This window comes from Bufo gargarizans, unplaced genomic scaffold (genome assembly GCF_014858855.1).
Source record: "Bufo gargarizans isolate SCDJY-AF-19 unplaced genomic scaffold, ASM1485885v1 original_scaffold_1350_pilon, whole genome shotgun sequence".
NCBI lineage: Eukaryota > Metazoa > Chordata > Amphibia > Anura > Bufonidae > Bufo > Bufo gargarizans.
In genome coordinates this window covers 292,215-316,449 of record NW_025334321.1, presented here as the reverse complement: position 1 = coordinate 316,449, position 24,235 = coordinate 292,215, and the positions used below count along the sequence as shown (strand labels likewise).

General features: G+C 46.9%; 1 protein-coding gene across 4 annotated transcripts in view; it reads right to left on the bottom strand.

The window, feature by feature from the left end:
* The window catches only part of LOC122923203 (pulmonary surfactant-associated protein D-like), a 170,494-nt gene that overhangs the window by 69,904 nt on the left and 76,355 nt on the right, over nucleotides 1–24,235 (bottom strand). For 2 of the 4 annotated variants that reach the window (XM_044273944.1, XM_044273941.1), the window contains exon 5: nucleotides 24,111–24,149. The exons of 1 other annotated variant lie outside the window; for it this stretch is intronic. In XM_044273944.1, the coding sequence (XP_044129879.1) occupies nucleotides 24,111–24,149 (39 nt within the window). The remainder of the gene's footprint in view (nucleotides 1–24,110; nucleotides 24,150–24,235) is intronic. One more of the 4 variants, XM_044273942.1, reaches the window with a different exon arrangement.

Sequence of the window (24,235 nt, the reverse complement as noted above, 5' to 3'; positions counted from 1 at the left end):
GCCATGTCCCATTCAAAGCCCCCTGATACACCCCTAGAGTAAAAACTCCATAAAAGCGACCCCATCTAAGAAACTGCACCTCTCAAGGTATCCAAAACAGATTTTACAAACGTCATTAACCCTTTAGGTGTTCCACAAGAGTTATTGGCAAATGGAGATGAAATTTCTAAATTTCTATTTCTGGTAACCTTGCCTCACAAAAATGTAATATCGATAAACCAAAAATCATATTTACCCTAAAAATAGTCCTAAAAAGACTGCCACCTTATCCCGTAGTTTCCAAAATGGGGTCACTTTTATGTAGTTTCTACTCTAGGGGTGCTTCAAATGGGACATGGTGTAAATAAACCAGTCCAGCAAAATCTGCCTTCCAAAAACCACACAGCACACCTTTCCCTCTGCGCCATACTGTGTGCCCGTACAGTAGTTTATGGCCATATATGATGTGTTTCTGTAAACTACAGAATCGAATCAATAAATATTGCATTTTGTTTGGCTGCTGACCCTTGCTTTGTTACTGGAAAAATGGATTAAAATGGAAAATTTGCCAAAAAATCTAAATTCTGAAATTTTATCTCCATTTGCTATTAACTCTTGTGGAACACCTAAAAGGTTAAGAACGTTTGTAAAATCAGTTTTGGATACCTTGAGGGTTGTAGTTTCTAGAATGGGGTCATTTTGGGGTGGTTTCTATTATGTAAGCCTCACAAAGTGACTTCAGACCTGAACTGGTCCCTAAAAATTGTGTTTTTGAAAATTTCTTCTAAACTTCTAAGCCTTGTAATATACCCAAAAAATTAAATCTCATTCCCAAAATGATCCAAACATGAAGTAGACATATGGGGAATTTAAAGTAATAACTATTTTTTGCAGTTATTACTATGTATTATAGAAGTAGAGAAATTGAAACTTGGAAATTTGCAATTTTTAGTAAATTTTTTTATAAATAAAAATGATTTTTTTTTTTACTTCATTTTACCAGTATCATGAAGTACAATATGTGAGGAAAAAACAGTCTCAGAATGGCCTGGATAAGTCAAAGCATTTTAAAGTTATCACCACTTAAAGTGACACTGGTCAGATTTGCAAAAAATGGCCTGGTCCTTAAGGTGACATAAGGCTGTGTCCTTAAGGAGTTAACAGTGACCTTCACAGTGACAGCCCTTTTAAAAGTGACCGCCCCTTTCATGGTGACCACCCGTTTAATAGTGACTTTCCTAGTAGCCGCCCCTTTAATGGTGACCGCCCCTTTAAGGCTCCATTCACACATCCGCAACGTGTTTTGCGGATCCATGGAGCCGCGTAGCCACAAAACACAGAAAGCAGCAATGTGCGGTCCACATTTTGTGGACCGCACATTGCCGAAACTAATAGAATATGCCTGTTTTTGTCCGCAATTGCGGACAAGAATAGGACATTTTCTATTTTTTGGCGGAACGGACATGCAGATCCGCGTTTCTGTGTCCGGGCAGCACATTGGAATAGGAATGAATGGGTCCGCAAAATGCGGAACGAAATTGCGGACGTGTGAATGGACCCTAACAGTGACTTTCACAGAGGCCACTCCTGTAACCGTGACCGCCCCTTCAACAGTAGAAAGAAGGGAGGTTATTGGGGGAATATGATCAAAGGGAATATCTTTGTCCCATATAGTGGAAAAAATATATAACATCACAGAGTTCTATACATGCTGGTCTAAATATGTAATTTACATGATCCAATGCACCTGTAGTTTAGTCTATGTGGGTGAAACCACTAGGAAGACCAGGGAGCGCATCAACAAACACAAGAGCACAATAAGGAAAAAATTGATGGACAAACCAGTGACCAAACACTTTGTTGAATGTGGTCACTCTGTTAATCAGCTGAGGTTCCGGGTCATAGACTCGGTGGACGTTCTGATAAGAGGTGGCGATAGAGAACGTATGCTTAGAAAAAAAAGAGTTCAAATGGATTTTCACTCTACAAACACTGCAACCCCATGGGCTTAACATCAAATTCAATGTGAATAGTGTTGATAGGTAGTGTACCTTATAACTTATTTGTCCAATTAAGTATAGGCTATTTTTACTTGTGCAGCGTCCCACTACATGTGTGTGGGCACTGCTTAAAAGCATTTTTTTTTATATTATTAAGAGCACTAGGTTGTCATGTATAACTTTGCATTTATGTATCTGCAAAATCCCTGTTAACAGGCCTATTAGGTGCAATTTATACATCCCACCACTAGTTGGGGATAAAGTTCAGGTCCTATATATACCTAGGTCAGGCTTAGTTAGGGAGTTGAGACCAGTGGGGAGTTGAGACCAGGATGTAGTCAGAGAAGAGAGCAGATCTGAGGTAGTCAGATCAGATTAGTGGGGAGAAAAGATAGAGTGAAAACTTTGCAACACAGATTAGTGAGTGGAGCGAACTTCGCTAAGAGGTGTTTACTCAGATGTTAGGCGCAGAAGAGCGTTTTTCTTCTGTAGCTGGACTATAGACTTGCATCCCTGACCAGTAGGAGAACAGTTTGCCTCCCTGGAAAAGAAACAAGCATTCCTAGGAATTCATCGGTGATAAGAGCCATTATTGAGGGCCACAGACACCTTTGCATGGTGGAGGTTTATTAGCTTCAGGCAGCCACACCAACCTTCTAAGGGACAGTTGAGTTTTCCTGTCTAAAAACATTTAGCTTGTAGGGAAAGACAAGGAATAGGATCCAAAGCATCTAAAGGAACCAGGTACACCTAACCCACTGCTCCAAAAAAAAAAAAAAAAAAAACCTAACCAGCCTAAAACAGTGGATTTGCAGAATTACCTCTGTATCATCTAAAGCATGGATGTCAAACTCATGGCCCTCCAGATGTTGCAAAACTACAACTCCCATCATTCCCTGATAGCTGTAGTATGCCCAGGCATGATGGGAGTTGTAGTTTTGCAACAGCTGGAGGGCCACGAGTTTGACATCCCTGATATAAAGACTGCATAATTGTACTGCTGCAACCAAAAGACATCCAAAGTAAAAGTTGTGAGTTGCATCTTACCACTGTCTACCTTATTATTACTACCTATGGTTGTACCACCATTAACGGTATTGGCGTCACAACAAAAACCATCAAGGGACTCAGCCGCAACAAGCACCCTAAGCCCCTCTAACATCAAGGGCACCTCAACCACCATCTTGGCTGATGCTTCCTACCGCAGAGCGTCCCCCGGAGGATTTCGTGCGGTCCACCTCAACACTGTGCTGCCAGCTCCGGGAGGCTATCTGCTAACCGTGAGTGAACTGATGAACTGTGTGTTATACTATTTGGCCCCTCATCGGTCCAACGTGAACCTCACGTGCTCCCCCTGCGACTGGCTGGCTGCACATGTTCTATATGTATAATATTGTTTTAATTTGTCACACACACTGTTTTATAGAATTTTTATCATTCCACATATATATATAATATGGGATAGGTAACTGAAATGCCATGCAGAGACTCGCAATATGGGGCTTAATATCATATCAATTTTAGATAGGCGTGTTTATGGCCAAAATATATACAGTACATACTTTGATTTATCCCCATATAGCCTAATATTCGTTTTTAACCTATTCTGCATGGTTATAGGTAGCTGTGTAATTGTATTTATCTACGGTATGGATCCGGGCATTCACAAGTACATTGCAATTCCCACATAACCTTCATGTGACTCAATCTGATGCCTCTGCGAGTCGGGAGCGGCTTTGATATGCCGACTGAGTGTACACTGAGTATGCGCTGGGTGCGCGCTCGTCATGACGTTGCAGTAGTAGTGTGATGATGTCATTGATAGTGATGTCCCGAACTATTCGCCGGCGAACAGTTCCCAGCGAACATAGCTTGTTCGCGTCCGCCCCCTATACATCATCATTGAGTAAACTTTGACCCTGCACCTCACAGTCAGCAGACACATTCCAGCCAATCAGCAGCAGACCCTCCCTCACAGACCCTCCCACCTCCTGGACAGCATCCATTTTAGATTCATTTGGAATCTGCATTCTCAGTGAGAGGAGGGACAGTGTAGCTGCTGCTGATTCAATAGTGAAAGCGTTAGCTAGGGCAGTGTTCTGTGTCCACAGACTCATCTGCTGTAAGGACTAGTACATCAGTCTGCTTTTAAATATATATATATATATATATATATATATATATTGCAGTTGCCTGCCCGTGTGTGAGAGGCTGCAGGCTCAGTCACAGACAGCACTGTGTGCACACCATTCATACAGGGTGTGACAGAAAATACCTTGCAGATAAAAAAAAAATTATATTTAATATTTTTCTGTGATATAATCCCAGTTGCAAGCCTGTGTGTGTCAGGCCCACACAGACTGTATTGTAACCACTGGCTAGTGGCTAGGCCTCCACTCATACCGTTACAGGGTGTCACTCACTCAAATACCTTGCAAATAAAAAAAATGATATTTAATATTTTTTTGTGATATAATCACAGTTGCAAGCCCATGTGTGTCAGGCCCACACAGACTGTATTGTTGCCACTGGCTAGGCCTCCACTCAAACCGTTACAGGTTGTCACTCACTCAAATACATTGCAGATAAAACAAATTCTATTTAATATTTTTCTGTGATATAATCCCAGTTGCAAGCCCTTGTGTCTGACCCACACAGACTGTATTGTGGCCACTGGCTAGTGGCTAGGCCTCCACTCATACCGTTACAGGGTGTCACTCACTCAAATACCTTGCAAATAAAAAAATTCTATTTAATATTTTTCTGTGATATAATCACAGTTGCAAGCCCGTGTGTGTCAGGCCCACACAGACTGTATTGTGGCCACTGGCTAGTGGCTAGGGCTCCACTCAAACCATTACAGGGTGTCACATACTCAAATACCTTGCAGATTAAAAAAAATTATATTTTATATTTTTCAGTGATATAATCCCAGTTGCAAGCCAGTGTGTGTCAGGCCCACACAGACTGTACTGTGCCCACTGCCCACCACTTATATAGGGTGGCACAGTACCTTGCACGCATAGTACCACTTATCTAAAAAAAAAATGACAGGCAGAGGCAGGCCACCCCGCAGGGGCCGTCATGGTCGTGGTGCTGTGATTTCCACTGGCCCTGGAATAATGCCCAGTGTTTAGAGGCCACGTACCCTGAACCAAAAAATTCTGAGAAAATAGTTGACTGGCTTACACAGGACACCCAATCTTCAACAGCTTCCGCTAAGAACCTTGATGCACCATCCTCCTCCAGCTCAGCTTTGGTCACCTGCTCTCAAGTTACCACTCTCCCGCCCGCCGCCACCACCACCACTACCAACACAGCCACCACAGCCGCTTCACTTGATCCCTCAGAGGAGTTATTTACACATCAGTTGGATGAAATTAGTGATGCACAACCATTATTGCCAGAGGATGTAGATAACAGGGATATGTCTCAGTCAGGCAGCATTACACACATGGACGTACAGTGTGATGATGATGATGAAGATGTTGCACCCGCTGCTGCTTCCTTTGCTGAGGTGTCAGATACAAGTGAAGTGGTTGATGATGACGATGTGTCCGTGGATGCCACGTGGGTGCCTGCTCGAAGAGAAGAAGAAGAGGGGGAAGTTCAGAAGGGGAGACAGAGAGAAGAAGGAGACGAGTTGGAAGCAGGGGGAGGTCGTCGCAAGGAGCTAGTGGCACAGTCAGACAGCATGTATCGGCACCCGGGGTCAGCCAGACAGCACGCCAATCAGCGCATGCTGTTGCCACCACCAGAATGCCGTAATTGCAAAGCTCAGCAGTGTAGCATTTTTTTTGTGTGTCTACCTCTGACAACAGCGATGCCATTTGCAACCTGTGCCAAAAGAAACTGAGTCGTGGGAAATCCAACACCCACCTAGGTACAACTGCTTTGCGAAGGCACATGATCACACATCACAAATGCCTATGGAATCAACACATGATGACGAGTAGAAGCAGCACACAAGCTCAAAGCCACCATCCTCCTCCTGGTCCAGAATCTTCAGCCACGTCAACCACTGCTGTCCTCCTTGCCCCCTCTCAACCACCCGCCACTCCGCATCTCACCTTCAGCAGTTCCATCTTATCTGCCCACAGTCAGGTGTCTGTAAAGAAAATGTTTGAGTGTAAGAAGCCAATGTCACAGAGTCACCCCCTTGTCCAGCGTCTGACAGCTGGCTTGACGGAACTCTTAGCCTGCCAGCTTTTACCATACCAGCTGGTGGAGTCTGAGGCCTTCCAAAAATTTGTCGTTATTGGGAAACCACAGTGAGAGGTACCCGGACAATTGTTTTTTTCAAAAAAGGCAATCCCAAACCTCTACTCAGTGATTGAAAAGGAAGCCATGGCATCTCTGGCATACAGTGTTGGGGCAAGAGTCCATCTGACCACTGATACCTGGTCTGCAAAGCACAGTTAGGGCAGGTATATCACCTACACTGTGCATTGGGTCAACCTGCTGACGGCTGCCAAGCATGGATTGCGTGGATCTGCAGCGGAGTTGGTGACACCACCACGACTTGCAGGCAGGCCAACTGCCACCTCCTCTACTCCTCCTACTCTATCCTCTTCGATAACCTCCTCGGCTGAGTCCTCTTCTGCTGTGGCGTCTGGCTGCACATCAACTGAATCCCCCCAGCTCCCCAGGGGCTATTCCACATCCCGGATACGACAGTGTCACACTGTCTTGGGGTTGACTTGCCTGAAAGCAGAGAGCCACACCGAACCAGCACTTCTGTCCGCCCTGAACGCACAGGTGGATCAGTGGCTGACCCCGCACCAACTGGAGATCGGCAAAGTGGTGTGTGACAATAGAAGCAATTTGTTGGCGGCATTGAATTTGGGCAAGTTGTCACATGTGCCGTGCATGGCACATGTGTTGAATCTCATCGTACAACGCTTTGTGTCTAAGTACCCAGGCTTACAGGACGTCCTCAAGCAGGCCAGGAAGGTGTGTGGCCATTTCAGGCATTCCTACATGGCCATGGCACACTTTTCAGACATTCAGCGCCAAAACAACATGCCAGTGAGGCGCTTGATTTGCGACAGCCCAACACGTTGGAATTCAACACTCCTAATGTTCGACCGCCTGCTCCAACAAGAAAAAGACGTCAACGAGTATTTGTATGACCGGGGTGCTAAGACAGGATCTGTGGAGCTGGGAATTTTTTTGCCACATTACTGGACGCTCATGCGCAATGCCTGTAGGCTCATGCGTCCTTTTGAGGAGGTTACAAACCTAGTCAGTCGCACCGAAGGCACAATCAGCGACCTCATCCCATTTGTTTTCTTCCTGGAGCGTGCCCTGCGAAGAGTGCTGGATCAGGCTGCAGATGAGCGTGAAGAGGAAGAGGTAGAGTTGTGGTCCTGCGGCAACGCTGGAAGAGGAGTATGAGGAAGAGGAGTCAGAGGAGGAATGTGGCTTTGAGGAGGAGGAAGACCAACCACAGCAAGCATCCCAGGGTGCTCGTTGTTGTCACCTATCTGGGACCTGTGGAGTTGTACGTGGCTGGGGGGAAGAACAGACCTGTCAATGACATCAGTGAGGACGAGGAACGGGAAATGAGTAGCTCGGCATCCAACCTTGTGCAAATGGGGTCTGTCATGCTGTCATGTCTGTTGAGGGACCCTTGTATAAAAAGGATGCAGGAGAACGACCTGTACTGGGTGGCCACGCTACTAGACCCCCGGTATAAGCAGAAAGTGGCGAAAATGTTACCAAATTACCGAAAGTCAGAAAGGATGCAGCAGTTCAAACCAAACTAAAAAATATGCTTTACAGAGCTTATAAGGGGGATTTCACAGCACAACGGGAATCTAACAGGGGAAGAGGTGAAAGTAATCCTCCTCCTACCACGACCACGGTGGCAAGGACAGGACGCTTTACAGATGTGTTGTTGATGGAGGACATGCAGAGCTTTTTCAGTCCTACACATCGCCACAGCCCTTCGGGATCCAGCCTTAGTGAACGACTCGACCGACAGGTAGCAGTCGATATCTGCCTTAACTGCAGATATCGACATTCTGAGGAGTGATGAACCCCTTGACTACTGGTTGTGCAGGCTTGACCTGTGGCCTGAACTATCCCAGTTTGCGATAGAAATTCTGGCCTGCCCCGCTTCAAGTGTCCTGTGAGAAAGGACCTTTAGTGCAGCAGGAGGCATTGTCACTGTCAAAAGAAGTCGCCTTGGTCAAAAAAGTGTTGATTGCCTCACCTTCATTAAGATGAATGAAGCATGGCGGAGCTAGCACCGCAGCCGAACGGTAATGTGAAGTGCTACTCTCCTGCTGACTAAACCCTAAAAGCTTGTTTATACCGCTCTACTGGATGTCAAAAATGGTCAAAATAGGTGGCCAAAAACCCTCTGACCAAGCGAGCAATGCCCGATCCTCCAGTCAACCTGGAGACATGGACCGTTTTATTAAAAAAGCAGCTGCGATCGCTGCAAGCAGAGAACCTAAGATGGCGCCCGGCACTCCACTAGGCGGCACAGCTAAGCAATTGAGAGAGACAGCCGATGCAGAGGAGGTAAGGGATGCATCTCCCGATACTGACAGGCTCTCTATCTCCCGATCTTACCTCAAGGAAGCTTTGGCAGACGCCCTAGGTCCCCTCAGCCAAGATCTCTCCTCTATTAAAGAGGACATCCGCCATATTGGCAGACGTGTGGAGACCTTAGAGGAAGATCAAGCGACTATTATATCGCACCAAACAGAGACAGCCAGCAGCTTGGGCGAGTGTCAGACTCATCTCAACTCCTTATATTCCTGTTGAAGAACAGGAGAATAGAAATAGAAGAAACAATTTACGTTTTCGTGGGATACCAGAAACTGTTGCTCCAATAGACGTTCCACAGGCAGTAATACAGATATGCCTCCAGATCTTGGGACCCGACTCCGCTCATGAAGTAATAATAGAGAGGGCCCATAGAGCCCTTCGCCAGAAACCGCAACCATCAGAGCCCCCCCCCCCCCCCCGCAATGTTATTTGCAATCTCTTGCACTTCCCGGTTAAGGAAGCCATCATGTCTGGCGCTAGACAAGCAGAACCCCTGAGATGGGAAAATAACAACATCTCTGTTTTCCAAGATCTGGCTCAATCAACTTTGAAGAAGCGTAGATCCTTAAAACCGCTGACGGAATGGCTCCGGCAACATAACATCACTTACCGCTGGACTTTCCAGTTTGGTGTTTCGTTCCCCCATGAAGGACGCCGCATTACCATCACCTCTTTCGCTGACCTAGACAAAGTATATGCTCAATTAAAAATCTCCCCTCTGGACATAGGCTCTGGACTGTGTCCCAGTTCTCTATCATCCTTGCCACCTCTACCTGTGGTATCCCCCTGGGAAACTCTGCGCACTCCGATGTCACAGAAGAATAGGAGAGGAATCCTGGCAACAACTCCTAAGAGGCTTTCATTGCCGGATAAGTGAAAACACTTGTTAATCCAGGTCTCTGACCCCTACATTCAGTAGTTACAGCCTTTGAGGGTTTTTGCTACTCACCTCTATGACATTTTGTCTACTCCCCCCTCTATACTTATTCTTACCATTGCTGTTGACTGAGCAAAACTGCCCAAACACCACCACTTAATTTGAGCTTGCTAGCAAGCTCCTGTTATGTTTCTTGTTATGTTTATTCTTTTTATATTGTACCAGGTATATTACACTAATGCTTATTATGCCTTACTCTTGCAGTTACAACCACATTTGTGAGAGATCTCTTGTGCAACCCTACGCGCTCCTTTTTGTAATTCAGTTCCCTCAAGCAGCAGCTAAGTATATTATATTTCTTATCCTGCACTCCCTGCCCCACTTTCTTATACAAGATGATGGCGGATATTCAATTAATTTCCTATAATGTTAAAGGGTTAAGATCGCCCTCCAAAAGATGTAAAATCTTCTCCCTTTCAAGGAAGGAGAAAAGCTCTGTGATTTTCCTTCAGGAGACTCACTTTAAGCATAACCACTACCCCAACCTCTCATATGCCAGATACCCTAACTGGTATCATTGTGGTGCGGGTGGCGCTGCTTCTAGAGGAGTGAGCATAGGGTTCCATAAGGATTTCCCTTTTACTTTCCTTTCTCAGGTCCTGGATCCAGATGGCAGATATCTTATCCTCAAGGGTACAATAGGCCAACTGACCTATACCTTGGTCAATGTCTACGCCCCCAATTCTAGTCAGATTGATTGGTTCCATTCTCTCCTGAAGCTTGTAGAAACGCATATGGAAGGCTCTCTAATACTAGCAGGAGATTTTAACCTAACCCTCAATCCCTTCTTAGATTCTTCCTCAAAAAAATCCTCAGTCTCCTCTAGGTGTCTTAAATCCCTCCAGACTAAACTATTTGATTTAGGGCTCTTTCACACCTGCGTTATTGTCTTCCGGCATAGAGTTCCGTCGTCGGGGCTCTATGCCGGAAGATTTCTGATCAGGATTATCCTAATGCATTCTGAATGGAGTGAAATCCGTTCAGGATGCATCAGGATGTCTTCAGTTCCGGAACGGAACGTTTTTTGGCCGAGAAAAATACCGCAGCATGCTGCGCTTTTTGCTCCGGCCAAAAAAACTGAAGACTTGCCGCAAGGCCGGATCCGGAAAGAATGCCCATTGAAAGGCATTGATCCGGATCCGGCCTTAAGCTAAACGTCGTTTCGGCGCATTGCTGGATACGACGTTTAGCTTTTTTAGAGTGGTTACCATGGCTGCCGGGACGCTAAAGTCCTGGCTGCCATGGTAAAGTGTAGTGGGGAGCGGGGGAGCAGCATACTTACCATCCGTGCGACTCCCGGGGCGCTCCAGAGTGACGTCAGGGCTCCCCAGGCAGCATGGATGACGTGATCGCATGGCACGTCATCCATGCGCATGGGGTGCTCTGATGTCACTCTGGAGCGCCCCGGGAGCCGCATGGATGGTAAGTATACCGCTCCCCCGCTCCCGGCTCCCCGCTCCTACTATGGCAACCAGGACTTTAATAGCGTCCTGGGTGCCATAGTAACACTGAAAGCATTTTGAAGACGGATCCGTCTTCAAATGCTTTCAGTACACTTGCGTTTTTCCGGATCCGGCGTATAATTCCGGCAAGTGGAGTACACGTGGGATCCGGACAACGCAAGTGTGAAAGAGGCCTTAGGAATTGTAGATGTGTGGAGGTGCTTACACCCTAATGAGATGGACTTCTATTTTTATTCCTCGGACAATAATTCATACACTGGAATCGACTATGTGTTTATTCCCAAAAACCTATTACAATTATGTAAGTCAACCAAGATAGGAAATATATTACGTTATCTGACCATGCCCCTGTATTTTGTGATCTGCAATCACCTCAGGGCCACCCCAGAACTCCTAATTGGCGTCTTAATGAATCCTTGTTAGATAACACTACTCATAAGACCCAGATCGCTTCTTATTTAGAGGAATACTTTGCCCTCAATAAATCTCCAGAAATTTCCCCCTCTGGGACGCCCATAAACCATATATTAGAGGTAAACTTATCAGCCTCTGCTCTTTTCTTAAGAGGGAATCGGATAAGAAATTAAATATCCTTCTTTCGCGGATCCACTCCCTTGAAAAATCACACAAGCAATCCCTCCTTGCTCTGCACCTGTCGGAACTCCTATCCCTTAGATCGGAACTCCAAAACATTTTGAACGAACGATCAGCTAAATTTTTTCTATCATCTCAACAGAAGTTTTATGCCCATGGCAATAAGGCCTCAAAATATATGATCAGAAGGATAAAACAGAGGAAGGAGTCCCGATATGTCCAGTGCATTAAATCCCCTCTAGGTACCCCCTTATATAAATCAGAAGATGTAGCGGAACAATTCCAACTCTTTTATAAATCCCTTAATAACCTCCCCACCCAAGAATTAACTTACACTGCTGAGGAAAAAATACCCCATATTAAACTTTTCTTAGATTCTCTTACCCTTCCAGCCCTATCAATCACTCAAAAGGATCTCCTCTCCAGACCATTTTCGGCCTCAGAATTGGATGCGGCTATCAAATCAACCCCTAAGGGGAAATGCCCAGGTCCAGACGGCCTCCCAATAACCTACTACTCTTCCTTTAAAGATATCCTCGCCCCCTATTTACTCCCAATATATAATTCATCTCTAGGCGGTTCCCCAATTACTACAGACATGACTAGGGCTACCATTACCATTATCCCAAAAGCAGGAAAAGACCCTACCTCCTGTTCAAATTATCGCCCCATCTCCCTTCTCAATGTTGACTTAAAACTATTCGCTAAAATGCTTGCTCTCCATCTGAATAACTTCCTCCCCTCCTTAATCCACTCTGATCAAGTGGGTTTTGTCAAAGGTCGTGAGGGTAAAGACAATACTACCAAGGTGTTAAATGCCCTATATTATGCTTCCCACAAGACTACCCCACTGATCCTGTTCGGCACGGACGCTGAGAAGGCGTTTGATAGGGTGGATTGGTCTTTTATTCAAGCTACCTTGCATAAATTCCAAATCCCAGAGCCCTTTATTAACTCAGTTTTCTCAATGTATACCCATTCCTCAGCATCAGTGTCGGTTAATGGGACCCTCTCTTCTAGCTTCCCTATTAGAAACGGGACCAGACAAGGCTGCCCTCTCTCCCCCTCCTCTTTGTTCTTGCAATGGAGACTCTGCTACAAGCACTGAGACAAGAGGAAAATATTAAAGGCCTGAGAGTGAAGGGATTAGAATTCAAGTTGGCTGCCTTTGCAGATGATCTTTTAATAATCTCTACTAACCCTTCCAAGTCCATGCCCATTATACTTTCACTACTACCGATTTGGATCCTTATCAAACTTTAAGGTGAACCCCGCCAAATATCAAGTCCTGCACATGGGCCTTTCTGCTGTGACTTTAAATAACCTCAAATCTACCTCCCCATTCAACTGGGATACCCAACAATTAACTTACTTAGGAGTAAAACTTACCCCACGCCTATTAGATCTCTACGCATTGAATTATAAGCCATTATTGAAATCCTTTACCACCCAACTTGACTCACTTAACTTCCCCTTCCTGTCCTGGTTCGGTAGAAAAAATCTTCTAATGTCCCTAATAATGCCAAGACTGACTTACCTAATGCAAACACTTCCAATTGAAATTCCCAAAACATTCTTCACCTCCCTAAATAAGCACATTGGAAAGTTTATTTGGCAGGGGAAGGCCCCTCGTATTTCTTTTTCCACGCTTTCTAAACCAAAGAGAGCTGGGGGAATAGCCCTACCAGACCCCGAGATTTATATGAAATCCATCCTTTTATCCAGGACTGTTGACTGGATTAGATCCCCCCCCTACCAAATCCTGGCTCACCCTGGAGAACTCCTTTCTAGACTCACCTTTAAGATCCCTCTTGTTGTCTGGCAAGACCCTTCTTCCGACAGGAGGTCACGTTCCCAACTCTATGATTAGAGCTACTCTAAAGACTTGGAAATGGTTTTTAACTAGTGTGGGATCTTTTTCACTTCCCTCCCCTCTATTACTTATTAAGGACTTAGTAGCCCTTGCACCTAAAGAACTCAGAGAATGCTTTCCTCTTTCATTAGGGGCTCTGACACCCCCGTAGGGGACCTGGTGGATCCAGAAGGAGCTTTATTTAGAGACCAGAAAACATTTGAGATACTCAAGATAAAAACGTGCAATCCCATTCCACTGAGATTTCTAAAGGAAGAGATCCTTGTTTCCCTTAAAAGCACTTCATCCAAAGGTGAACTCTCTTGGTTTGACAAACTATTATGTAGCCCCCAATATCCCCCCCCCCCAACTTATTTCCACGATTTACAAAAATTTAAAATCCCCAACCTCCAACCTCAAACCAGCTATAGAGGGACTATGGGAGAAGGACCTTCAACGCTCTCTGTCTAGCTTAGAAGTCTCTTCCATGTTGATTGCCCCACACAAGATCTCCAGGTGCGTTTATACCCAAGAGAACAGATATAAAATACTTTCTCGGTGGTATAAAACCCCAGATAAGACTTGCCTGTATAATAAAGATTCGTCAGATGTGTGCTGGAGATGCAAGAAAGAAAGAGGCTCCTACTTCCATATCTGGTGTTCTTGTGAAATAATTAAACCATGGTGGATAGAAATAGTCAAAAGGATTAATAAAATATGCCAAACTACCATTATATGTTCCCCAGAACTGGTTCTACTCACATTAGGGATTTGCAAAACCAACAGATATCAATCATCTCTTTTCTCTCTTATGTTTGGAGCTGCTAGACTATTGATCCCAAAGCTTTGGCTCACTCCAGATATCCCCAGTTTCGAGAGCTGGTACGCCAAAGTTGACCAGATCTACAGGCTTTAAGAAATTTCCCACTGAGAATCAAGAACGAGGTCCACTTTTCTCAATATCTGGAACCCCTGGAAAAAATTCTGGCTTTTTCCTTGAAACCCTTAGGCACAGTATTTCTCTCTCTTACATTTTACGGATCTTATGATGTGATTAGATGTTTCTTTCCACCCCTCCTCCTTCTCCTCAACTCATCTCCCCCCCCCACCTTCCCCTTGTCTAAACCCCCCTGCTCTTGTACCTTTATCTTATGTTATACTGTAATGCTTCTTCTTGTCATACATATTTGTGTAACTGATACTTGCAAGTCATATGCATATGTACCTGCGTGGTTAATTGTTTTTTGTATGTTTTAAAACAACAAAAATAAAAACTGTCAAAAAAAATAAATAAAGAAAGATGAATGAGGCATGGATCCCAAGGGGACTGACAGTGGGGAATACATTTGACTAACAAAAGGCCTGATGACATACCTTGGCCTCAAAATGGTCCCCACGCTGCAGTATTTAATGTCTGCATACCGGATGACTTTCATGAATTCTCCGCCACCAACTAGGGTTCAAGCCGCAATGTTTTAGTCCCCTTTCTGCCTTGAAAATCAATTTTTCCGGCCGCTGCTACAACAGCAGCTGCAACAATAACATTGTTTTTCAGGCATGTGTACATGCCTAATTTTTCTGGCCTCTTTCATAGAAAAAAACATACATAATTTTTTTTTTTAAGTTGTATGGGTTTTTAATACATAAAATAAAAAAAAAATCATAATAAAGTCTCTTAATAGTTTATTAGAAATAATGCAGACAATTAAAAAAAATCCCCATCAATTCCAATACAAAGCAAGTACAGAGCTCAGAACAAAATTATTTCAGGATGTCGTAATGGTTCGTTAATTCGACAATGGTCAATCAATTCGACACATGTCCCCGGATAGGGGATGTAACAGGGATTAAACTGATAGGAATAGGACTAGTTAAGACACCACTCATATAGGGTGTCACAGCACATTGCTCCGTGCACGTGCAGTGCCCCAAGTTGGGAGTAAGAGGACCGACCAAGCTGCTTTTTCCATCTCCCGGTTCCTAAAATAAATTCAGTTTGGTGTATCAGAGTTTGGTCTGTCACTGTGAAGGCAGTCGAAGGTACCGGGCCTAAAATTTTTTTCACAAAAGGCAATCCCTGATATGGGACGTAACAGGGATTAAACTGATGAGAATAGTACTATAGAACATACCACTCATATCGTGAGTGACAGTAAATTGCACGGCGCAGACGCAGTGACCGTGGCGTGGATTCAAACAATGGGGAGGGAGCCAGCGTTTTTTTAACCATCTCCCCATTCGAAAAATCAATTTCATAAATGGATCCCAGATTGGGGACCATACAGGGATTAAACTGATGAGAATAGTACTACAGAAAATACCACTCATATCGGGTGTGACAGTAAATTGCACGGTGCAGACGCAGTGACCGTGGCGTGGATTCAAACAAAGGGGAGGGAGCCAGCGTTTTTTAAACCATCTCCCCGTCCGAAAAATCGGGGGTCCCTTGGTGTTGTACGTGGCTGGGTGGAGGAAGAAACCTTCAATGACATCAACGAGACATGGCTAGCTTGGTATCCAACCTTGTGCAAATGGGAAGTTTGCGGTTGGGCAAATGGACTGTTTGCGGTTGTTTGCGGTGCATTAAAAGGGGAGTTTGGTCTGTCAATGTCTGTGAAGCGGGCGTAACCCTTACACTACCTGATCGATACAACATCATAACTGATCGTATACACACACTGGATGTTTTAAACCACATTGTTCAAAAAAAAAATAGGATTGTTAGGTGATTTATGCCCTTTATGGACTAAAATCCAACTCTGCTATGTAATTTTCCATGGGAGTTTTGCCATGGATTCCCCTCCGGCATGCCACAGTCCAGATGTTAGTCCCCTTGAAACAACTTTTCCATCACTACTGTGGCTATAAAGAGTCCCTGTGGGTTTTAAAATTCGACTCCGTTGGGGGAGTGCCTTGGCCGGCTCACATCCATGTCGGGCGGCGCTGGCCAATCTCGTGCAGGCACATGTTCAGGGGGCGGCCGCGAGTGCCGGTTGCTAGGCACGCGCGGCGGCCCCGCCCCCTGCAACAGTGGGCCAATAGGCCCCTCCTGAAGCCGGGGGAGCCGCTGTCATTCATGGTTATACGCATTGAGCTACCACATTCACGCTATGATCTCCTATAAGGCGCGATCAGGGGGGTCCGGTTGCATCATTGTCTGTTTTTTCTCTCAGCAGCACGGCAGGTGTCCCCGCATGACAGGTTATCACCCTGCTTCATACGGCAGGGCATATGTACAGGCTCCTTTCACGGCGCACATTAGGTTCCTGGCCAGGGTGGCGGCATCCTGGTGCATCGCACGGCCATTTTTGCTGGCATAGTATTAGTTATGTGCCGTAAAAAAAAAAAAAAAAATTAACGTGAACATTCGCCACAACGGTTCCACTGTCCAACTATATACCACATAGATCTGCTTCTACTGTACTTTTAACCAGCGGCCTCACTGAGCCTGTCTGTGATTGTCAGATATGAAGACCCCAAGCTTCTAAATATTTCTACTTGCTCTAGAGTGGTGTTGTGGGGCTCTCCGTGCGGGAACAGCAGTGCCAGCGTTCTGTGGAAAAGCTGGGTTGGGGCCGGCTTGTTGTCATGCTTAATCATATTGCAGTGTCTGCCTCTGGTCGGTTATCTGACGCTCCACTCCATGCCAAGGATTTCTTACTTGCAGTAGGTGGTACGTCCTGATTTCTATACGGGTATGGTATGTGTCACGGGGGTTTGGCCGCAGGCACGTTCACACGTCCCATATGTGATGGCCGCCGCACCAGTGGTATGTGGTCCATCTTGGCACGTTCAGGTTGTCATGCCCGTTTCTCTCTCTCTCTCGTTGCTCGTCTGCTTGAAACGTTCAGGCACTATTCTGTCGGCCACCCCGGTGACACATGATTCTGCCTGGAATGTCCAGGTTGTCACTTGTCTATTGTGGTACGTCTGCTTGAAGCGTTCAGGCATTGTTGCGTCCGCCACGCCGGTGGCATGTAGTCCTGCCTGGAACCCCAGGTTGTCATTTTGTTTATTGTGGTGCGTCTGCTTGAAGCGGTCAGGCAATGTTACATCTGCCACTCCGTGGCACAGTGTCTTGCCTGGATCTCCAGGGTGTCTTTTACCTCATGTGGTACGTCCGCTTGAAGCGTTCAAGCATTATTATGTTGGTCACTCCAGTGACAGGCGGTCCTGCCTGGAACGTCCAGGTTGCCATACTCGTCTCCTGTTGCACGTCTGCTTGAAACGTTCAGGCAAAGTATGTCTGCCACGCCGGTGGCACGTGGTCCTGCCTGGAACGTCCAAGTTGTCATATTCGTCTCCTGTCGCACGTCTGCTTGAAACATTCAGGCAATGTTACGTCCGCCACCCCGGTGGCACGTGGTCCTACCTGGTACATCCAGGTTGTCTCACTCGTCTCTTGTTGCACGTCTGTCTGAAGCGTTCAGGCAATGTCGCGTCAGCTGCTCCGGCGGCATGGTGTCCTGTCTAAGTACATCCAAGGGGTCTTTTTCACCAATCTGGGCACACATCCGCCCATAGCAGCATGCATGACCTAGCAGCACGCCCGGGGGGGGAGGGGGGGGGGGCACGTCATCCTGGTTTTGTTGGCTCTTCTGTCCTCGTCATTGTCACCTAAACATTTAGGCCAGGTTTTTATTTTACCATTAGGGGCAGGTTGTGCGGCCTGACGTAACCAGGTTGGTTATATTCCCAGTGCATTTCGTTTTTCATACTTGTTCTTTGTTTATGCGGCAGCACGTTTGGGGTCTCAGTGCCTTCGGTTTCCCATAAACAAGGCCTCCACCTCGGTCGGTGGTACGGGCCTCCAGTACGGTATCGTTACCATTTTCATCAAATTCCATAGCCAGGTGAGTATCAATTCAGGTCCGTCAGGCCGGCCATAATCTAGGGGCAGTCTTTCGAGTAGGGGCAAAAGAGGGGGGCCATCGGGATGTCCAAGACACGCGTAGAGTTATTGCAGCGGGATCAACATGTCCCAGGCCTCAGACATCGACGATGCCTCGTCCATCTCCGGGTCCGTGGTTTCCGGTCTGGCTGGTCATGGATCCCTGAGGAACTGGACTATTCCGAAACTAGTGGCGGAATTGAACAGAAGGGGCATCAGTCACCCGGCTTCGGCCAGGAAAGCCGAACTCTATAGGCTGCTGGTATCTAGCCCGGCTCCACCCAGCGAGCAGCTTGCAGCACCTACTATCCAGTCATCACTGGCTCAGTTGAATGCCACTATGGGGAGTCTGGCTGCCTCAGTAGCGGACATTCAGCACAGGGTCATGGAGCTGGAGTCCAGGGCCTCCACCTCTTCGCAGTCAGTGGAGCCCGCGACAGCAGTGTCATGGCCGTTGGCGGGTTCCCCAGGTATGTCTGCTACTCCGCCAGCCATTGTCCCAGCTCATTTTGTGGAAGAAAATATTAGGAGGGATATACTGGCAGGCAAAGAAGTTAACCTGGCATCCATCCTCATAGCATCCCACGATGCAAGCAAACACAAAACCATTGATTGCGGGGAGGTGTCAGTGGTCATGAGGTCAAAGGATGCCCGTTTGAATCGCAAACTGTCCATACCGGAATTTGTTCTCGCATTCAGCTTGTTCAGAGATGTCATATGCTCGGCGCAGCCTAATAGGAGGGAGGAGCTGGACGCCTATTTGTACCAGGTCACTGATTTGGGTCACAAGTATGGGGGGTCGGCGTTCTATGATTATCACCAGGTCCTTCGCGGCTAAAGCCGCAGCCTCCCTAGCACAGTTCCAGTTTATGACTAATTGGGCTGTGCTGGACATGGAGCTTTTCTGCAGGCATTTTGCTGGTCTCCGAGCCCCCACTTGTGGCACATGCCAATCCATTTTCCATGCCACGGAATGGTGCCCCAATGAGGTGTCTGCCCATCCGGACAGAGCCCTTCCGGGAACGTCGGGTGTCCCCAGGGGCCCGGCCCTCGTGGACAAGTTTGGCAGGCCTATTGTGTATCTGGGCAAGAGCCAGATATGCAATAATTTCAACTTCGGTCACTGCATGTTCAGTGGGTGCAGGGCCCTTCACGTGTGCACGGTCTGCTTTCGGGCGCATCCCAGGTCCACCTGTCCCAAAAAATCTGCCAAGCAGGCATGACTAACCAACGTCAACGTGGATCTCCTTGAGGCGCTCCTGGAAGGTCATGACGACCGGCAGTTCGTGCAACACTTGATCACTGGCCTGTCACTAGGGTTCCACACGGGATTGGTGGCCCTGCCACAGTCGAGTTGGGAGTGTGAGAACCTCCTCTCTGCCAGACAGGATCCTGAGGCAGTGCAAGTGGCATTGTCCATGGAATTGGATAAAGGCTTCATCATCGGCCCTTTTGACTTGATCCCGTTTGAAGTTTGGAGGGTCAACCCGATTGGAGTGGTGGCTAAGAAAGGCTCAAATAAAAAAAGGCTGATCTACGATCTCTCGGCTCCTCATTCCTCGCACATCCCTAGTATTAACTCTCTCATACCATCAGAAGAGTTCAGCATGACATACTCCTCTATCGATGAGGCCATTCAGTTCGTTCTCAAGGCAGGCAGGGGGGCCTGGTTGTCTAAAACCGATATTGCCGATGCCTTTAAATTGCTCCCGATCCTCCCGCAACTGTGGCAATATTATGGCATCAAATGGGCAGGCAGGTACTACTTTGCCAATCGTCTAACATTTGGCTCTAAAAGCAGCCCATGGCTGTTTGACCGGCTGGCCCAGGCCCTGCATTGGATCCTGGTCGAACATGGGCAGGCTCCTATGTGTATCCACTACCTGGATGATTTCCTGCTGGTGGAGCACCCCTCCCGTCAGCCCTCCGGTTTATCCTCCCTGCTGGAGTTATTTTCGGCACTTCAGGTCACTGTCGCCACAGGGAAGACGGTCGGTCCTTCTTCAACGATCACCTTCCTGGGGGTCATTCTGGATTCGGTTAAGTTGGAAGCAAGGCTCCCCGAGGAGAAGTTACAGCAGATCCGGTTAGCCATCCAGGAGGCTGCCAAATCCTGCTTCCTGACCAAGACAAGCCTCCAATCCTTGCTGGGCCGGCTGAACTTCGCCATGAGGGTCATGCCCCAGGGGCGCACCTTTGTGTCTCGGCTCTTGCTGCTCCTGCCATCGGCCCCGGAACAGGACAGTGTCGTTCGGTTGGACCAACAGGCCATGGCAGACCTGTCCATGTGGAGCACGTTCATGTCCTCATGGAATGGCGTCAGGCTGTTCATTCCCCTCCGGGACCCGTCCTCTCCCACGGTCTATTCTGACGCGGTCGCATCCAAGGGCTTTGCAGCCATATTTGGCAACCACTGGCTGGCCGGTGCCTGGCCGTCCCAGATTATGCTGGATGGGCAGGCCCTTCGTTCTTCTCCCTTGTTGGAGTTATATCCAGTGGTAGCAGCAGCCCATTTATGGGGCCACGTTTGGTCAAACTCAAGGGTCTTATTCATTACCGATAGTCAGGACTTGGTCGACATCATCCGCAATGGCAGAGCCAAATCCCCTAAGATCATGGCTCTTATGCGTAGGCTGGTTTGGTTGTCCATGGTACACAATTTTTGCATTGAGTGCTCCCACATTCAGGGTTCCAAGAATACGGCTGCTGATGCACTGTCCAGGTTTAACGTTGATGTCTTCTTTCAGAACATGCCACTCGCAGACGCAACGGGGGCAGACGTTCCGGCATACAGCAACCTGGTGTGGGACTAACATCATTGATCAGCAAAGCAAAGGACCTGTTGCACCAGAGCCTGTCTGAAAATACAGTCAGGAACTATCGTACGGGCTGGAATCTGTTTAAGAAATTTGCCGAGAGTCATCCACAGGGCGACGTGGATCACGTGTCTTTCATTATGGCCTTCATCGCGCATTGCCATGCCAACCTCGGACTCGCTCACAATACCATCCGCCTGTATTTAGCGGGGGTGCAACATCAGTTCACGTGGACAATCCGGCCCGGATTTCATTCTTTACATCACACGCCATCAAGGCCACGCTCCGGGGCATTGAGAAAGCCGGTGCAAGCAGGCCGGTGGTCCGGCAACCCATGTCCGGCTCCTTATTTAGGCAATTGTCCTTGGCGCTGGATGGTGATCCTTTTGGGCCCTTGATTAGCACTATCATTAAAGCCGCCCTTTACCTAGGGTTTTACGGGTTCCTTCGGCCAGGGGAATTCACCACCTCTGTTCGCAACAGCCGTCATCTCCAGAAGCAGCACTTGACCTGGCATCAGGACCTGTTTGTGCTGAGCATTCCATCTACCAAGAACGCTCAGACAGGGCCTCCAACCCTGGTTCCTTTCTACCCCTCGCTTAACGCCTGGTGCCCGGTCAAGGTGCTGCGTCAGTTGTCCGTGGCCCTGCAGGCAGCAGCAGCATATAGTCCCCTACTCCCCTTCAAAGGAGGGCCATTGTCCATGCCCCAGTTCATGTCACATGTGCGTTCATTAGTGGCGGGGTTAGGTCAAGACCCGAAGGGCATCTCGGGACACTCCTTTCGTATTGGGGCGGCCTCTGCGGCATCAAGGCACCAGATACCTCCTCATGTCATCAGGTGCATGGGGCGCTGGAGGTCGTCATGTTTTGCTAGGTACGTTCCGAATCCCCAATCAGAAATCCGTAATGCTTTCTGTTCTCTTGCCCTGTAACGGTACAATAAAGTATCTGTACGATTGTGTCTCCTTTTTGGCCCCTTTTAGGCCTATCCTCGTTACAGGCTTCCGCCATTCACCAGCCAGAGGTCGGCGCTAGCTCCTTCATCCAGGGACCGTCGCCCTGACCACAAGTAGATAAGGCTGCCGTGCAGCCTAAATTTGTGGGAGGGGCATAGGCCCCGCCCCTTTGCTATATATTCCTCGGTTTACCAGGGACGGGACGTGCAGCCAGGTACCCCTCCCTCCCTTCCCCTTTTTATAGCTGTTCCTTAAGGATAGGCCCTCTTTTAGGCCTATCCTCGTTACAGGCTTCCGGCATTCACCAGCCAGAGGTCGGCGCTAGCTCCTTCATCCAGGGACCGTCGCCCTGACCACAAATATATATATATATATATATATATATGTGTGTGCAACCCTCTCTGGCACCCTAGGTAATCACTTCCTCTTCCAATCCTTTGTCCTAACCCTGCAGAACATTTGAAAGCTTCCCGGCTACAATGAACAATGTCTTAGGGCCTTTGCAGACGCGCGTTGGTCACGCTGCGAATCCGCAGCGCAGCTCTCATCCTGAACTCCCAGCGCTGCCGGGGGTCACATAGCATTATATTGATTTATGATGCTATGTAACCCTTACAGTTATGGAATGTATTGTATATAACTGACAGCATTATGCCAGTGTTATCCAATACATACCAGAACTGTAAGGGTAACATAGCATCATAAATCAATATAATGCTATGTGACCCTGTCAGTTCTGGGAGTTCAGGCCGGGAGCTGCGCCTCGGACTCGCAGCGTGACCAACGCTCGTCCTCATGGGCCCTTACTCTGACTAGGCTTTAATGACAGGTCACTCCCTATTTCTGTATAGAACAAAATATTTTAACCAGCTTAACCAGGTAGGAAGAAGTCATAAGTGAGCCACCCAGTGGAGTGAACTTTAGGCTACATGCACACGACCGTATGTGTTTTGTGGTCCGCAAATTGCAGATCCGCAGAAAAAAAAATGGATGACCTCCATCTGCCACCCGTGTTTTTTTTTTTGTGGATCCATTGTAACAATGCCTAAAATGGACAAGAATAGGACAAGTAAATTTTTTTTTTGCGGGGCTACAGAATGGACATACTGATGCAGACAGCACACGGTGTGCTGTCTGCATTTTTTGCAGACCCATTGAAATGAATGGGTCCGCATCCTATCCGCAAAAAAAAACGGAACGGACACGGAAACAAACAACATTTGTGTGCATGAGGCCTTAGTTGTAATGACATAGGAGGTCATGTATTAAGACCGACGTTTTAGACGCTGGTCTTAATAACCCCTATACCTGGCGATGGATCCGCCAAAGTTATGAAGAGGCGCAGGACTCTACATAACTTCGCTGCATCCACCGACAGTCTAAATGTAAGCCAGCTGCCTAGCTGGCTTACATTTAGACCGTATTCTACGCCTAAAACAGGCGCAGAAAATGATGAATGAGACAGGCCTGCCAGCCCACCCCCGCCTGTGCCACACTCACTATTTTAGACCTGGCGTGAGCAGGGAAAAGTTGCAGATTGTGGCGCAAATAACCGTTCCACCGAATCTGTGCCAGAAATATGACTAATATAGACGTAGTTCTGGATAATAAATGAACCCCGTAATCTGAAACAATTTTATGCTGCCTGTGGTCAGGTCAATAGTGCAAACAAATTCTTTCATTAGACACTCATACTTCTCTGGGAATTAGAGGAGAACATGCAGGTAAGTGAAATTGGGAGTGCTAGTTATGAGCAGTGCACTACAAAGTTCTACTTTATGTTGTAAGAGCAGACAAACATTACTAAAGCAAAAAAGTAAACATCACCGTAGAACAGTACAGTTCTTTTCAAGTTACTATGTGTTGATCCTCACTTGAATCACTAATGATTAATAGAAGAGTACATTTTCATACTGTTACATGATAAAAGCCACATACTAGCAAAATTTCAGTTCTCTGTAGCACTAGTAGTTGAGATATATTTACTAACTTGTATTCACAAATCTCAATTTTCCTGGTGCCTATTGCTCTATGTGCACACTTTTTTTATTTTATTTACCTGATTGTCCAGAACTGTCACCTTTTTCTCCTTTCAAACCTAAATTAAAAAAAATAAGAGTTTTGAGAAAGATTTACATAGTCAATTATATTAGTAGGTTCAATTTACAAAATGTGGTTTAAATG